At 38.9% G+C, this 15749-nt stretch overlaps 1 protein-coding gene across 6 annotated transcripts in view; it reads left to right on the top strand.

The window, feature by feature from the left end:
• Nucleotides 1–7943, top strand: part of LOC101171155 (myomegalin) — a 90986-nt gene extending 83043 nt beyond the window's left edge. For 4 of the 6 annotated variants that reach the window (XM_020702572.2, XM_020702571.2, XM_020702569.2 and 1 more), the window contains 13 exons: nt 93–371; nt 1184–1309; nt 1449–1562; nt 1651–1846; nt 1931–2055; nt 2235–2360; nt 2434–2535; nt 2613–2761; nt 4099–4221; nt 4846–4984; nt 5200–5246; nt 5370–5496; nt 6677–7943. In XM_020702572.2, the coding sequence (XP_020558231.2) occupies nt 93–371; nt 1184–1309; nt 1449–1562; nt 1651–1846; nt 1931–2055; nt 2235–2360; nt 2434–2535; nt 2613–2761; nt 4099–4221; nt 4846–4984; nt 5200–5246; nt 5370–5496; nt 6677–6813 (1790 nt within the window). In that variant the 3' untranslated portion in view covers nt 6814–7943. Of the gene's footprint in view, nt 1–92; nt 372–1183; nt 1310–1448; nt 1566–1650; nt 1847–1930; nt 2056–2234; nt 2361–2433; nt 2536–2612; nt 2762–4098; nt 4222–4845; nt 4985–5199; nt 5247–5369; nt 5497–6676 lie in introns of all 6 variants that reach the window. The other 2 variants (XM_011474294.3, XM_020702570.2) reach the window with 2 other exon arrangements.
• Nucleotides 7944–15749: the final 7806 nt, after the last annotated feature.

Raw genomic sequence — 15749 nt, 5'->3', positions numbered from 1 at the left:
AGTCCTCAGGGTTTCTCTAAAGTCCAATCCAGCTGTTTCTGTGGTTTACTTTAGTTTCATTTTTCTGTGTTTGATTCTCTCCTCCTCTGTAGGGTTTTCTACTCCTCAGCCCAAACCTCTTCAGGGTTTCCCGTTCACCCACCAGCAGTCAGCAGACTTCCTGCCTCTGCCTTACCAGGGGCTCCAGCCCTCTCCCTTCAGCAGTGCTGCGAGCAGCAGCAGCCTGGATGCCAGCCTGGCAATGAAGGCTGGGGCCAGCCTGCTGGAGAGCAGTGCATTGTGGGGCATGGCCCACGGCACCCAAACGGCAAGAGTTGCCGCAGATCTGTCGTCAGGATCATCAGGATACCAGTCAGGCGCCAGCCATGGAGGTTAGTGATTGATTTAATGTGAAGATGCTACAAAGGTTGAGGCTTGAAATTCAATTTATATTAAAACAATGAATGAGAAAAAGGTTAAGTTGTTGTCCATAAAGTTTACTTCTTGATATACTTGAGCTGACGGTTAAAAAGATGTATTTTCCTTAAACACTCCCTGCTCTACTGCATCCACTTGCTGACGAACAGATCCATGTACGTCTTTGTTTTCCTCGTCTGAGCTGGGATCTGGCTCCAAACTGCACGGCTGCATGGCTCCAATATTCCTCAGGCATTTTTTGGAAGGGCTGTCAGCTAGTGGGAGAGTGTGGAAACAGATGGGTGACAGGAAGGGGGGCGGGATTGCTCCACTCTAACAGAAATAAAATGTGGAAAATTTAATGATAAAAATAACAAACTAACTTGAATTTGTTATGAAATTGTAAAACTACACAGAGCAACACTAAAAGGATTTCAGAAATTGTTACACAAATGCAAAGATCTTAATCATTTAAAAATAACAAATGAATAACAATAAATTATATTGAAAGTAGCAGTTGTTGAATGTAGGTGGAGTGTAAGACAGCTGAAAATGAGGCTGACTGGTGATGAATAAGTGTAGTTGAGAATATGTTAAAAAATAGGAACTTATTTGATAAGACGGTTAAGTTATTTGAACGGAAGATAATTCAAAATCCTAAAAATTGTGTTGACTTTGCTTTAAATTAATTTCTGTTGAACCCAATTTAATGAGATTAGTGTCAGCTTCTTTCATAGTCAGAGTCCTGACTGAGGACAAGCGGTTTGTCTTTTTTTTCCTTCATCAGACATGATGAAGGAACACCTGAGAGAGATCAGGAGTTTGAGGCAGAGACTGGAGGACTCCATCCAGACCAACGACCGACTAAGGCAGCAGCTGGAGGAGCGGCTGTGCCGTACCGCTGCAGAGAAAGGTAACAAAGCCTCACCTGAGTCTCACCACCATATTAACTCATGAGAAATATATTTTCCTTCAAATAAAAAGTTGGAAAGGGATTTTCTTCTATCTGAACTAAGCTTTGAATGAGTCCTGCTCCTCCATGTCCTCTGCAGGTGCTCCCACCAACATCTACATCCAGGGTCTGGACTCGTTCAGCCAGATTTCCTGTCAGGTTGGACTCCTGAAGGAGGAAAACATCAGTCTGCAGAATCAGCTAAAGCAGGCCAGAGGTAGCTCTCAAAATATATTTTTACACAGAAAAAAGATCTTTTTGAAAGGTGATGAGAAAAAAAAATTGCTTTGTATTGCGTGCCCCCATAGAAGGCAGTAAGGAGGTGGAGCAGCTGAGGGATGCAATGCTGCAGCAGCAGTCCAGGCTAAAGGAGGCGGAGCTAAATGCAGAAACGTGGGCGGAGCAAAGCAGGAAGTTGGAAGCAGAGGCTGAAGCCCACGTTCAGGAGATTCTCCAACTAAAACAGGAGAAGCAGAAAAAGCAGGAAACCATCAACAGGTAATCGCTTTGCACAGGAAAAAAGTAGAGAATGTCAAGAATGGATTAGAAGAAGCTGAAAACAAAGGTGTGCCATGTTTGCAGGCTGCAGCACGAGCTGAGCGTCCTTCAGCAGCAGCTGAGTGAGAGCAGCAGATTGCTGCTTTCTCTCCAAACTGAGGCACAGACTAACAGAAGACCGAACCCCCTTCCTGCAAACACACACTCTGGTGAGACTCATGTTTACCTCACACTGCATCATTTAAAAAAAAAGGTTTTGCTTTACAAATGCCTTAACAACCTGTCTTTATGCACATATTTAGAGTTATGTGCATGTGTGGGGTTTTTTTTAGTTACAAATCCTGAGTTGCACTATTTTTAAATGACAAGAAAACTATCACCTCAACAGGCGAGGCCAGAGACGGCTGCCAGCCAGGATGCACCATGTTGGACCCCAGAGAGCTGCACCTCCAGCTGGAGAAGCTGAGCGGGCCGACAGACGGGCAGCGTGGAGCCAGGAGGTGTCTCTTTGAGGGTCAGCATCGGAGAAACGCTCAGCAGCATATTTAGCTTCCAATTGGGTTTATGATGAAAATGTCTCCCTGCAGATAATGTGGTCTCCCCTCCCGTGAGAGACACCGGGCTTTGCAGTCCCTCCTCCCCTCTACGGCTTTACCGCAAAGAAAACCAGGATAGGACAGCCCATCTGGGTGAGACAGAAGAAAGATAATCCAGTTTTCACTGTGCCTTTATTTTTTCCTAATTCCATTATCTTTCTTCTCCGAAGCTGTGACATCTGATGGACTCTGCGATGTCGGCCGTGCAGCAGACTTCAAAGCTCTGCAGCAGCTGCTTCTTGACAGTAATGCGCTCCTCCTTCAGATGGAGGCGGCCATCTGTTCCCTGAACGCCTCACACGAGGTCCACCTTTACAAGGTGAAGCAGAAACACCACAAGAGGGCAGACTTGGTCCACTCTGTCATGTTTTGAAAGGGCTGCAGTGAAGGAAATAAGTATTTGATCCCCTGCTGACTTTGTTGGTTTGCCCACTTAAGAAGAAATGAACAGTCTGTCATCTTAATGCAGTGCTTCTCAATTATTTTTTGCAAGGCCCCCCCTATAAATCCACTTTCAATAAATATTAACTTTATTTAGCCACAGAAACCCTGTTCTAGTCTAAAACAGAAAAGAAGCTTAAAGTGCCTGAAATAAAGAATCTGTCAGTCATTATTTAAACTAGAAACATTTTGACCAACTGAACCATTTAATGCTGAGAAAAATAATTCATTCAATAAATACTATTAAATGTACCAATATATTTAACGTTTTTAGTCTGAAGAAATAGGTAAAAAACATTGTTTTGATTTTTTTTCTAAATGATGGATTGTTTATTTATGATCTCATAAAGTGCAGCTGTTTTCCTGTATTACCTGCTGTCTTTATGTCAAATACTGACACTAACTAAACTACAGGCAAACAAAGAATTCATTGATGGAAAATGAAGACACGCCATCAAAATGTCTAAAATAGTTCAAAAAGAATGACATAATTAGCATGAGTTGAGTCATCTAAAGGCACACAATTATCTTGGTGTTGCGCAATAGAGGCTGCTCGCGTGCGCGTTCCACCACGCAGCCTGAGACCTCTACCCCTCCCCTTTCATTCCTACACACGCGTGACAGGAGCAGGAAACTGTTACGCCCCTTTTAACAATGCCCCAGAACAAACAGAACCAAATACGGCCACAGCCGTAACAAAACCAACAGTGGCGCAAATTTTTTTCCAAGCACTTAGCCGCTGTGCCCCCCCCCCCCCCCCCGCGCGCGCGTTAAATTTGCGCCCCAGACAATTGCCCGTTTTAGCTGTGCCTAATACCGCTGCTACTGCGTGCCCCCCTGGCATCACATCGGCGCGCCCCACTATTTGAGAAGCACTGTCTTAATGGAAGGTTCATTTCAACACTGAGATGGAAAATCACAAAGAAAATCCAGATATCCACTTTAAAGAATTGATATACATTTATTTGCATTTTATTGAGGGTAAATAAGTATTTGCCCTCAACGAGAAGACAAAAAAAAAGGCAAAACCCTTTCTTCATCATGTAGGTCAGATGTTTTTTGGAGTAACTTAGCTGTATTATTTTTAGCTGGAAATAAGTCAGACAATAATCTCCTTTTTCTGCTCAATTTAACTTCTTATAAATAATTGTACAACTGAATGTCCGTGTCTTCATTCATTAGTCTGCTTGTTATCATCTGGGCTTCTTTTTCCAGCCTTCAGTCTCAGGAATGGTGAGACGGCTGCTGTCGGACACTCAAACTCTGAAGGAGTTTTTGCAGGATGCTGACGCTCTGGCCCGGATGTTCTGGACCGCTGACGTAGAGGAGAGCGCGCAGGTCTGAATCCAAACTCACTCTGTGTACCATCCGAAGATGTTTAGCAGCAGGAGGTGGAATGATGAACAACGAGGAGGAGCAAAACTTTATTAGAACCAAATAGACAAAGCAAAAAAAAACGAATAAACTTGCCAAAGTAAAACAGGAAGTGACATCTGTTTCATTTTTATAATGAAACCATTTGTATGACCAAGGACCACAGCAATCTTTACAATTTTGTTCTTTTGTTTTCTGCTTTAAAACAGCACGTCATAATTTCAGCAAATTAGTTTAATTTAGAAGAAAATTCTTATCTGATGTTTGGATCTATTTTCAAATTGTTCCCAGTGGTCTTTTAATGAGGATTATGTCACTTTTAGCCAAGATCATAAAACCAGGACATAGTTTGTGAAGAGTGGCAGGAGTTCATTAGAAATTCACTTCTGAGATGTGGGCGGGACTTTTAGCTTGGGTTTAATTTTCTTAATATGTGTCTCCAATATTAGAAAAAGTATTATTATTATTTTAAAAAATGGTTATTAGAAAAACGCCACAAGAACATGTTAAAAAAAACACAATTTAGTCATCGCCGTGGGGCTTTAAAAGTGTTCTGCCCTCCCCTGAGTTAGCTGTTTGTTTGTGCAGACCCAGTCCTTGAAGGAAGAGGTGTCGTCGCTCCGCCTGCAGCTCTCAGAGCGAGAGCAGGCTCTAAAGGACGCAACGGAGAGACTGAGGAGCTCCGACCTCACCAAAGACAGCATGGAGCGCTTTATAGTCAGCCAGCGTAAGCCTTTCACTTCTCCATTTGACCCCATTTCAGGCTTTTTCACCACAGAACCACAAACAGCTGTATTTCTGAGTCTGGAGTTAGCTGTCAGGAGAACATGTCTTCTGCGTCGTAATGATAATCTTGCAGAATAAACGTCAGCTTTTGCCTTTGAACTCAGATCCCTGCAGGTACAGGTTTATAGGATTGACCTTTGCTTTGTTTGTTTTCAGTGTCCAGAACTCGAGATGTCCTGCAGCAAGCAAAGACCAACTTACAGGTGAGTTTTGCATCTTCTGGACAGAACCACGGTGTCTCCATCTGCGTTTGATCCTCAAAGTGAAAAGCTTTGTTGTTGTTTTTTTTGTCTCACTTTTGCCATTTCTTCCCCTCTGAGTCTCAGAAGAACCAACTCAGGATCTCTTCCCTTCAACATCTTTCTGTTCCCTCCATTCCCTCCTCCACTGTCACTTCCCTTTCCTCCTCCCCGTCTTCCTCTTCCTCCTCTTCACTCCCTTGGCCTGTCAAAGGTATAGTCTCCCCTGCTTTGCTGTGTCAACTCAGACTTTGTCTGTAAAACAAACACAACTTACCTTAACATGAAGATAGTGTTCTACGTAAACAACAATTTAAATCATTTTGGTTCAGATACAAAAGTTTTGTGCGCAAATTGTGAGACCCCCACTCTTCTAAAATAATTGGGGATTAAAAAACTAAAAGCCTTTTTCCTCTGACCATAACACCTTAAAGTCCCTCTCTGATCATCTGTTTATCTGATTTCAAAGTGTCCCCACTGCTCCTTTAATTATGATTATGCTGTCTTGTGTTTCTTGGACATCTCCAGTAGTTTATTAGAAATTTGCCTCTGAGTTGTTGGCGGGACCATTGGCATGGAGCAACCCCGCCCCCCTTCCCCTCCCCGCTGCTCAGAGCTGGAAGCAGGGAGCTTGTGGCCCGCCCAGCGTATATTCTAAGTCACAAAAATGTATTTTTAGACTGTTTTTTCCGTCGGCTCCTGATTCATAACGATTTGAATAAAGAAATACTCAGAAATACAAATTTGAGCTTAGTTTTCTTCATATATATCTTCCATATCATAAAAATGTTACAAGAACATATCAAAAACACCATTTTAATCGGTTTCATCAGAAAAGTTCCGCCTAACATCCACATTAACCCATTCTTCTGACTTATGTCTGTTTTTGGTTTACTAACAAGATTTTTCTACAAACTGACCTACAGCTGTCCTTTAAAACTCAGTTCATCATTCATCATTCAAAACCTCAGTTCCTCTCCTGGATCTCCACTGGAATTGTGTGTGGCCACGAGTGTCTTCCCTTTTGTTCCACTAATATTTAGGATTTGAGCCTATTTTTAAAAAAGTCCAGACTTTTTCTTTCACAGCTTTAGTCCGATGTATGAAAGACTTGGTGACATAATTCCGACCGTCATGATCAATTTTCACCGGTTGGTACTTCCGTGAGTTGAAGGGGACGTCATCCATATATCACTACCAAATCCAAGTCCCTGACTGGTCATACGTCAACCTGGTTTGCTGTATTCCAGAACATCCATGACAGTTAACAGAAGCTCCTTCAGTTTAGGATCCGGGTTAAAGTTACATGGACTCCTGCTGTCACTAACGTAGCGGGTTATTGGGTAAGCATTTATGCAAGTCAAGTCTCTGAACATCTTTCCTATTTATTTCAGGTAAAAAGGCAGGAAGCTACCATGAACTCGGCTTCTCTCCTGGTTGGAGTGTCATGACGACCCAATCTTCCTCTCCACGTCCCGCTGCCCACAGACCACCTCACTTCCACGCCCCCCTGCGCACAGTTCTCCTGTAGGGACGCTTTTCTCCCGTGGGCTCAAACGGAACAAAAGGGGAGCAGATGCTCAACGGTCTGTGGACGAGGACGATTCTCACAGTCGAAATAAGCAACAACTGGACTGCTCCTGTTTGGCCAAGAGCAGCGTGCTTTTGCCTAGAGACGAGTAAAGCAGTCGTTTTTGAACTTCACTGAAGGTTTGAGTGGTTCAAGTCCTTTCCAGGCAATCGGCCGGAAGCCACATCAGCTCCTCACTAACCAACCAACCCAAAAAGTGCTTCCCAGCAGCCTCTGCTGAGGCGGAATGTGTTTGCGTATGTCTGTGGAATCGAAGCCATGCCCCGACCGCTGCGTCCCGTAGAAAAAAACAAAAGCCGGACGCCAACGTTAAAGGTGATGAAGTACTCTGCATTCAAAGCCTTTTTCTTTTTTTACTTCCACATCTTATCTACACGATGACAAAAAATAAGGACATGTGCTTGTACAAGAACCTCAGCAACTATGCTAAAAAATTCAGGCAAGTTTGATCAAATTCTAGAGAAAAAAAAGTGTTTTTGGGTCAAATATGTTTCCCTGATCAGGAATTCTGTAGTATAGCTCCTTTATTTTGTGCATGAACTGACCTCCTATTACTTTCACTGAAATATGCAATTTTATGGGGTTACCGTGCAATAATACATGTGTTGTTTGTGTGTATTTGAATGGCCTGGGTTTTAAAGTAACAGGTAAACTAGAGGCTAAAGGAACAATCGCAGCTGGATAAAAACCTCCAGCTTTTGACAATCAATTGTGTGGATTTGTTCTGTATTTATTGCTTTATTTGAAAATGTTTCCCAGAGCAGAAATACAGATTTGCACTGAAAAAGTGTCAATTTTGTAGCAATAACAGGAACCAAAGTCCACTGTGTGTTATGTAATCTGGTGTGAAGTGTCCACTGAGTTGGTTAGATTCCCCTCTTAGGCTTTAACGTTGTTTCTCAGAGTCTCAGCTCTTTATTATGCAGGAATCTCTGTGCAGGTTTTTAGATGCTGCAGGAGTTGAGGAACATTTTGGTCCAGTTGAATTTTGATGCATGTCGTCTTTGTTCAAATGGATTTGAGGTCAAAGCAAACAAACCTTTGCAATAAAAGGAAAAAAGACAAAAACATTTGTGCCTTTTTGTTTTTTTGGTTGTTATTAATTATAATAATAATAGATTGGATTTATCTTCGCTTTCCAGACGCTCAAAGTGCTTACACACTTGGTGATGGTAGCTACTGATGTAGCCACAGCTGCCCTGGGGCACACTGGCAGCCCCCCTGACCATCACTGTCCTTTCATGCACATTCACACACCAGTGGAGGCACTGGAGGCAGGGAGGGGGAAGTGTCTTGTCCAAGGACACAACAACAGTTGACTGGGAGGAGGCGGGAATCGAACCGCCGATCATTTTGATCTATTTTAGCAGCTGCTGCTTGCTGCTGCTAAATGGCCTTCTACAATCCCACTAAAATCTACATGATCCAATGGAATTACACTGATCTACAGCCTTCAAGTGCCTAATCTACAAACTCTTAAAATATCTGAAGAATATTCCGAGTTAAAGCTGGATATTCGGTGGAATATTGGGGAATCAATTCACAGGCCTGTTCAGCCTGAAGAACACCTGAACCATCAAGACAAAGCAGCCTCACCAAATCTACCTACTAACTTGGACACATGTGAGTAGTTTGGACTGTAAAAAACAATGGCAACCAAAAAATTGTCAGAAGAGATGGAGGAAATTAAAAAATCACTATCCTTTATGAGTTCTGAGATAAGTAAAGTTGTGACTCAGCAAAAAAGTCTCATGGATCTCCCTGAGGATATCAGGCAACTGAAAGAAATAATTATTCAAAAAGACCACAAGATTGAACTCCTGGAGCAAAGGATTGATGATCTGGAACAACTAGCAAAAAACAAAGATGTTATCATCACTGGATTTGAAACTAAACATCGCAGTTATGCCAAAGTAGCATCTGGAGTGGATGAAGGTGAGGACGCTCCTACAGAGGAATTAAAGTCACTGGAACAACAACTCCTGCAATTTCTGAACACAAAGAATATCACTCTGGAAAAGCAAAACATCTCCAGCTGCTACACGATTCCAAACAAAAATCCTAAAATCAAATCATCTGTTGTTGTGCAGGTAATCTCTGTAAAGCAAAAAATTGAGCTACTGAGACAATCAAAAAAATTAAAAGGCTCTGGAGTTTACATAAACGAAAGTCTTACAAAAAAAAAATGCAGAAATAGCAAGATGTGCTCGACTGCTAAAGAAGCAAAACAAAATTCAAGCAACTTGGACCAGGAATGGGAAAATTTACATCAGACCCAACGGGGTGGAATCTACACGCTCAATGATGATGAGGAACATGAAAGAACTGGACCGTTTCAAATGACTGACATAAGAAGGTATGCTGGGATCGGGTTTGGGACTGTTCAAACTGGACTGGATGCCTGATAATTATGACAGACAATACAATGAAAAATAAAACAAGTTGCAAAGTTAACTCAGCTACAAAGGATCACTTATTGCTGTGTACAGAAAATCAGTCTGATTCATACATCCAAGATCAATCTGAAAACACAAAGCATGACTTTGAAAATGACATTGACCCGGACTCAAACTATTATAATGATCTTGAAATTAGTTGTAATTATTATACAGTGGAACAGTTTAACAGCAATGTGGACATTCAAGAAGGCTTATCAGTTATTCACTTCAACAGCAGAAGTTTATATAAGAATTTTTCTTCTATAGAATTGTTTCTTAAATCTTTAAAAAGATTTAATGTGATTGCTGTATCAGAAACTTGGCTTGATGATAACAAGATGGTGGAAGTCAACCTTGAGGGGTACGAGCTTTATACTACCAATAGAAATAAAAGAAAAGGTGGAGGAGTGGCTCTATACATTGAACATACAATAAATAGCAAAATTGTCAATGAATTATCTTACTCTATTGATAATGTTCTGGAATGTATCACAGTAGAAATAGAAGATGGTCTTTCAAAAAAGATATGGATTAGTTGTGTGTATAGACCACCGGGAACAAATATGGCCAACTTCAATGAAAAAATGTCTGAAGTTTTAAATACTATGGGCACAAATAAAATAAAAATAGTATGTGGTGACTTTAACATAGATTTAATTAATCCAACTGGTTTAAATCAAACAAGAGAGTTCAACTCAATGTATGGCAACTGTTTATGCCCAATAATTAATAAGCCTACACGTATAACCACAGAATCAGCAACGTTGCTAGATAACATATTCACAAATAGAACTGATAAAGAAATGTTGGGAGGCCTTTTGTTTTGTGATATTACTGATCACTTGCCTGTGTTTGCAGTGTTGAAAAATGTGTCTTCAAAGAAAATGTATACACAGACCCAGGGAAAATGGATAAGGTGTTGCAGTTCTGATAACATTGATTCATTTAGGAGGGCTCTATGTAATCAAACATGGAATGAAATCTATGCTTCTACCAATGTGAATGAAGCTTATGATGCCTTTCTGCATCGATACATAGAGCTTTATAATTTAAACTGTCCAAAAATTAAAATTAGTCATAAAAAAAATAACGAAAAGCCTTGGATAACCAAAGGTATTGAAAAGGCTTGTAAAAAGAAAAATGCACTATACAGACAGTTTGTAAAAGAAAAAAGTAAAGAAGCAGAAAATACATATAAAAATTATAAAAATAAATTGGTGAATATAATAAGAAATTCTAAAAAACAGTATTATCATAAGTTAATTGAGCAACACAAATTACACATGCAAGAGACTTGGAAAATAATAAACAAATTAACCAAAAAAAAACAATAAGAAACAAGAGTATCCAAGTTATTTAAAAAAAAATGATATTCAGATCAGAAACCCAATGCTTATTGCAAATGAATTAAATGAATACTTTGCTAATGTTGGAAATAAACTTGTAATGGAAATAAAAGAGCCAATAAAGAAGTTGAAAGAACTTAGTATCCAATCAAACAAGTTCTCAATGTTTCTGTCTGAGGTTAGTTCAAATGAAATACTAGAAATTGTAAGAACATTTCAAAATAAAAGATCCAAAGATTGGAATGACATTGATATGTCGTTAATTAAAAACACAATTGAGTTCATTGTTGAACCATTAACTCATATATTTAACATGTCTTTTAGGGAGGGCATTTTTCCAAATAACATGAAAATAGCAAAAATTATTCCCATTTTTAAAAATGGAGATCGCCATATATTTACAAATTACAGACCAATTTCATTATTATCCCAATTCTCCAAGATATTAGAAAAACTTTTTGTTAAAAGAATGAACAATTTTATTGGAAAGTTTAATTTATTGCATGAGGATCAATATGGTTTTAGGGCTGGTAGATCTACTTCAATGGCGATAATGCATCTAGTTGATCATATTTCTTCCTCGATAGAGAAGAAGAAATTTACTGTAGGCGTTTTTGTTGATCTTCAAAAAGCATTTGATACATTAAATCACACTATGTTACTTAGTAGGTTACAGAAATATGGTTTTAGAGGAATAGCATATTCCTGGTTAGAAAGTTATCTTATTAACAGATGTCAGTATGTTTATTTCAATAACAAAAAATCTGATATGTGTCCTGTTACATGTGGAGTACCCCAGGGGTCCCTATTGGGTCCTATATTATTTATTTTATACATAAATGACCTTTGTAAAGTTTCTGATTTGTTAAATTGTGTTTTATATGCTGACGACACTACTTTGTATTTATCTGGAGATAACCTGGAAAAACTTCTTTCAGACATAACAAAAGAATTATCCATAATCAAACAATGGTTTGATTCAAACAAACTGTCTTTAAATCAAAATAAAACCAAGTACATTATATTTGGCTATAGAAAACGGGAAAACATCTCTGAGTTAAAAATTGAGGTTGTTGTTCTTGAAAGAGTAAATGAAATAAAATTTCTGGGAGTAATCTTGAATCATACATTATCATGGAAACCACACATAACTTATATTCTCTCTAAATTGTCCAAATCATTAGCCATCTTACATAAAGTCAAATATTTTTTAAACACAGCTACATTGTATATTCTATATTGTTCCTTCATGATTCCTTATTTGACCTATTGTTTAGAAATCTGGGGGCATAGTTACAAGTCAAATACAAAACCTATTTTTATTCTGCAAAAAAAAGCAATTAGAATTGTAAACCACTCTTCATACAATCAATCCACAAAACAAATATTTCCATAAAGGGCAATAAAATTTTATGATTTAGTTTATCTTAGTACTGGAATTTTTATGTTTAAAGTTAAAAAACAATGTGTACCTGCCAAAATACTGAGTTTGTTCGAAATAAAAATTGATAATTATGATTTTCGAGGTAAGGATATGTTTAAAAAGAAAGTGGTCAGAACTAACGCATTAAGAAATAGTGTTTTTGTTCAGGGGGTCAACATGTGGAATTTATTATCAGACGAACTGAAAAATGCAAAATCCATACTGCACTTTAAGAAAATGTATAAAGTTAAAATGTTTCAAAAATACCTTCTGGACTGAGAGACTTTGGTGGTTGTGAGGTCATTTTGAGAAGTGTTTGTTTTGTTTTTTGTTTTTTTCATCTTTTTTCTTTTCTGATTTAAGGTTCTAACAGTTTGTAGGTAGATGTAATGTTTGTATTCAGGGTTGGGGAAATAAGCCTTGGCTTCACCCAACACCTTTTTCGGTTAATTTTGTTCAATGTTTATGTTATGTTTATTTATTTATTATTATTATTATTATGTTCAATGTTTATGTTGACATTGATCAGTGTCAATGTTTATGTTGATGTTTTTAAGTTTGTTTGTTTAACATAACCGAAATAAAGTTTCTCACACTTGAAGTATGTGTTCGAACAAACAAATGCACAAGAATGAATGGCAAATGTATTCACATTTTAGTTCAGCTCACTGTCATTTTTTATACATCAAAATAATCCAAATGATTAGATCACTCTACCTGACTATGGTCACATGTCTTTGCTAAATTCAAAGTGTTTCCACACATTGGACTGGAATGATGGACAGATCATTAATTGCTGCATCACATGTGTGTTGTGATGCACTTGGTCGCCTTTATCCATCCATCCATCCATCCATCCGTCTTCTTCCACTTATCCAGGACCGGGTCATGGGGGCAGCAGTCTAAGCAGAGATGCCCAGACTTCCCTCACCCCAGCCACTTCCTCCAGCTCCTCTAGGGGGACCCCAAGGCGTTCCCAGGCCAGCCGACAGACATACTCTATCCAACGTGTCCTGGGTCTTCCCCAGCACCTCCACCAGAGGGACATGCCCGGAACACTTCTCCAGGGAGGCGTCCAGGTCGTTTTTATGTTAGAGTAAAATAAAATCTGCAGTACGTACCTCAATCCAAATGTTATTTTCCAAGATTTCATTTGAAACAATGTCATAATGTGTCAAACTAAAGTGCCTTTTCTTAAAAAGAGAAAAAGCTGAAATGCTCTTTGCTCTGTAGCAAAATGCACCTGATCTTAAAACTGCTTTTGATCAACTGCAAATAGATGAAATTGGTATTAAAAATAGACAGAATAGTGAGATTTTGCTTCAGTTACTTTGATTTTGTGTGGTGGAGCTACTGGGAAAAACAGAACAACAAATGTTTAGCATTGATGTGTTTAAGTAAATCTGGAACTATTTAATGTCATGTAATTTATATATGATGGTTAACTACAAAACAAAATAACATTGTTAAAAAAAAGTTATGTACTTTAAAAGCTTTAAATAATGCAACAAATTAGAACAGTAAAGTGATTGAGGATTTATTAATTGCATATTAAAACAAAACATGCTTGCGCAGTTTTTTTTCCTGTTATTTTTAGTGCTGATATCATTTTAATTGCTAGCGTTAAAAACCTTTGAAAGCTGTTCTAACCTTTGCTCAGCAGGGGGAAGCGGAGCACAAGACAAGTGTCTGTCACACATCTGACACTGACGGCAAGCAAGTCCAGCTTGTTTATATATAAAAAGATATTTTTTTAATGAAAAAAGAACATTTTCAAGAAGACTTTTCCTCCTTTTAAGGGGACAAATGTTTATTTGATTTTATTTATCTATTTATTACATTTGATTTAAGATGAGAGGAGGTGAAGTTAATTCCTTAAAGGAAGTAGATTGATGGTATTTTCAAAATAACCCCCCCCCCCCTTTACTTCAAGGAAGCTTTGTCAGTAAAGTAAAAAAAAACAACTGATTATTAGACGTGTTGTATTTTGTCATACCAAAGACCATAAAGGCAGCTAAAGGGAAGTTTGCATTGGAAAGTATATTTTAGGGTTTTAATGTTGAAAGGGTTTTAAAAATTAAAGAGTCAGACTAGATTGGCCATGTATAGTCATTTAAAAATGTCATTTCAGAGAACAACATACTCAAAAACATCCACACAAAAAAATCAAATTCTGTGGAAAGTTAACCTTCGGAAACTGAAACCTTCTTTGATACAAACATTACACACGTATTCCTGAAATTCTGATAAATAATGAGACCCTTAATGAAAACCCTTATTTTGGTGACTCAGACGATTAGAATATTGTTGGGGGAAGAAAAAAAATCTTAGAAAGAGTGGTTGCCATAGACAAGTTGAATCAGACTGACTTGGACCAATCACTGCTTACTGACATTGTCTGGCTCCAACACGCCAGTGTGTGTATTGTGAAAAAATGGCCACTGAAGTGACTTGAGTTGGTTGGCGCTGGATGCCGGTAAGCCATTTTCTATGGGGGATGTCACACTCACTAGGTTGATTTTTCATGGTCAATCATACCAACAAAAATTTGAGTAAAGTGAAAAGAGTGAGAGAAAAAGATTCAGCAGGAGCGCAGACAACTGCAGCCTCAAGAAACTTTTTAAAAATTCCTTCCTGGAATTTAGGACAGCATCTGAAGGAGTGGATCAAGAGGCACCACAAACAAAAAAATACACAAATCTTCCATTTCCGGTGACAAGCCAATCAGAACTATGTCAATAGTGCCTTAAGGAGAAAATTGTTGCTCAATGGTTCAATGTCCTCTTGTAAGCATTGTATTTTATTTGGAAATTAAGCTCTGGAGGAAAAGTGGCACAGTTTCCATGCTCCTTGAAATACACAGTTGGTGAGGGTTTGTGGTGCATGACTTCTACATGTGTTGGTCCAAAGTGTTATCTGAACTTCATGGTCAATGCATCTACCAGGGAATTCTGGAGCACTTCATGTTGCCCTCTGCTGATAAGCTGCATGGAGATGCTGGTTTCATTTTCCAGCAGGACGTGGCACCTGCACACACTGTCAACAAAGTGTGAACAAAAGCAGGTTCAATGACCATGGTGTTACTGCACTTTACAGAACCGCAAAGTCGTCTGCCCTGTACATGATGAAGAATCTATGGACTGTGGTCAAAAGAAAGATTAGAGACATTTGACCCACAATGCAAATGGCCTGATGGCACCTGTCAAAGCAACCTGAGCTTCTATTATGTCTACCGTACACAAGCTGGTTACATCCAGAACAATAGAGGATGATGCAGTAATTTTGTGCAAGAGGAGGCCAAAACAGGAACTGAAGGGATTGAAAGGTTGTTCCCCTATTGGCATGTCCCTTTAGGGGTCATCCCAGCGTAGGAACATTCACTAGTTTGCACTTTTGGTTTACCACTGGCTGGAAGGTCACAGGTTCGGTTCCCGACTTGTCAACTCCTGGTGGCTACAGGTTAGTGGCAGCAGATTCAGCATCAGTGTGAGATGGTGGGTGAGATTTGTGACTCTTAAGTGCTTTGGGCCTTGATAAAAAATAGAAAATTCTCCATAAATATACAAAAAGCTAAACATTTTAATGATTTGAAATAGTTTTAAAAATACATATTCATGAGAAGATGTAGTAGAAAAAAAACTTTTTCACAATATTTGAATTTTTAAATAT

The sequence above is a fragment of the Oryzias latipes genome, chromosome 4 (genome assembly GCF_002234675.1).
Source record: "Oryzias latipes chromosome 4, ASM223467v1".
Classification (NCBI taxonomy): domain Eukaryota; kingdom Metazoa; phylum Chordata; class Actinopteri; order Beloniformes; family Adrianichthyidae; genus Oryzias; species Oryzias latipes.
Note: the sequence above shows the minus strand (reverse complement) of the source record. Positions and strands in the feature narration are given on the sequence as shown.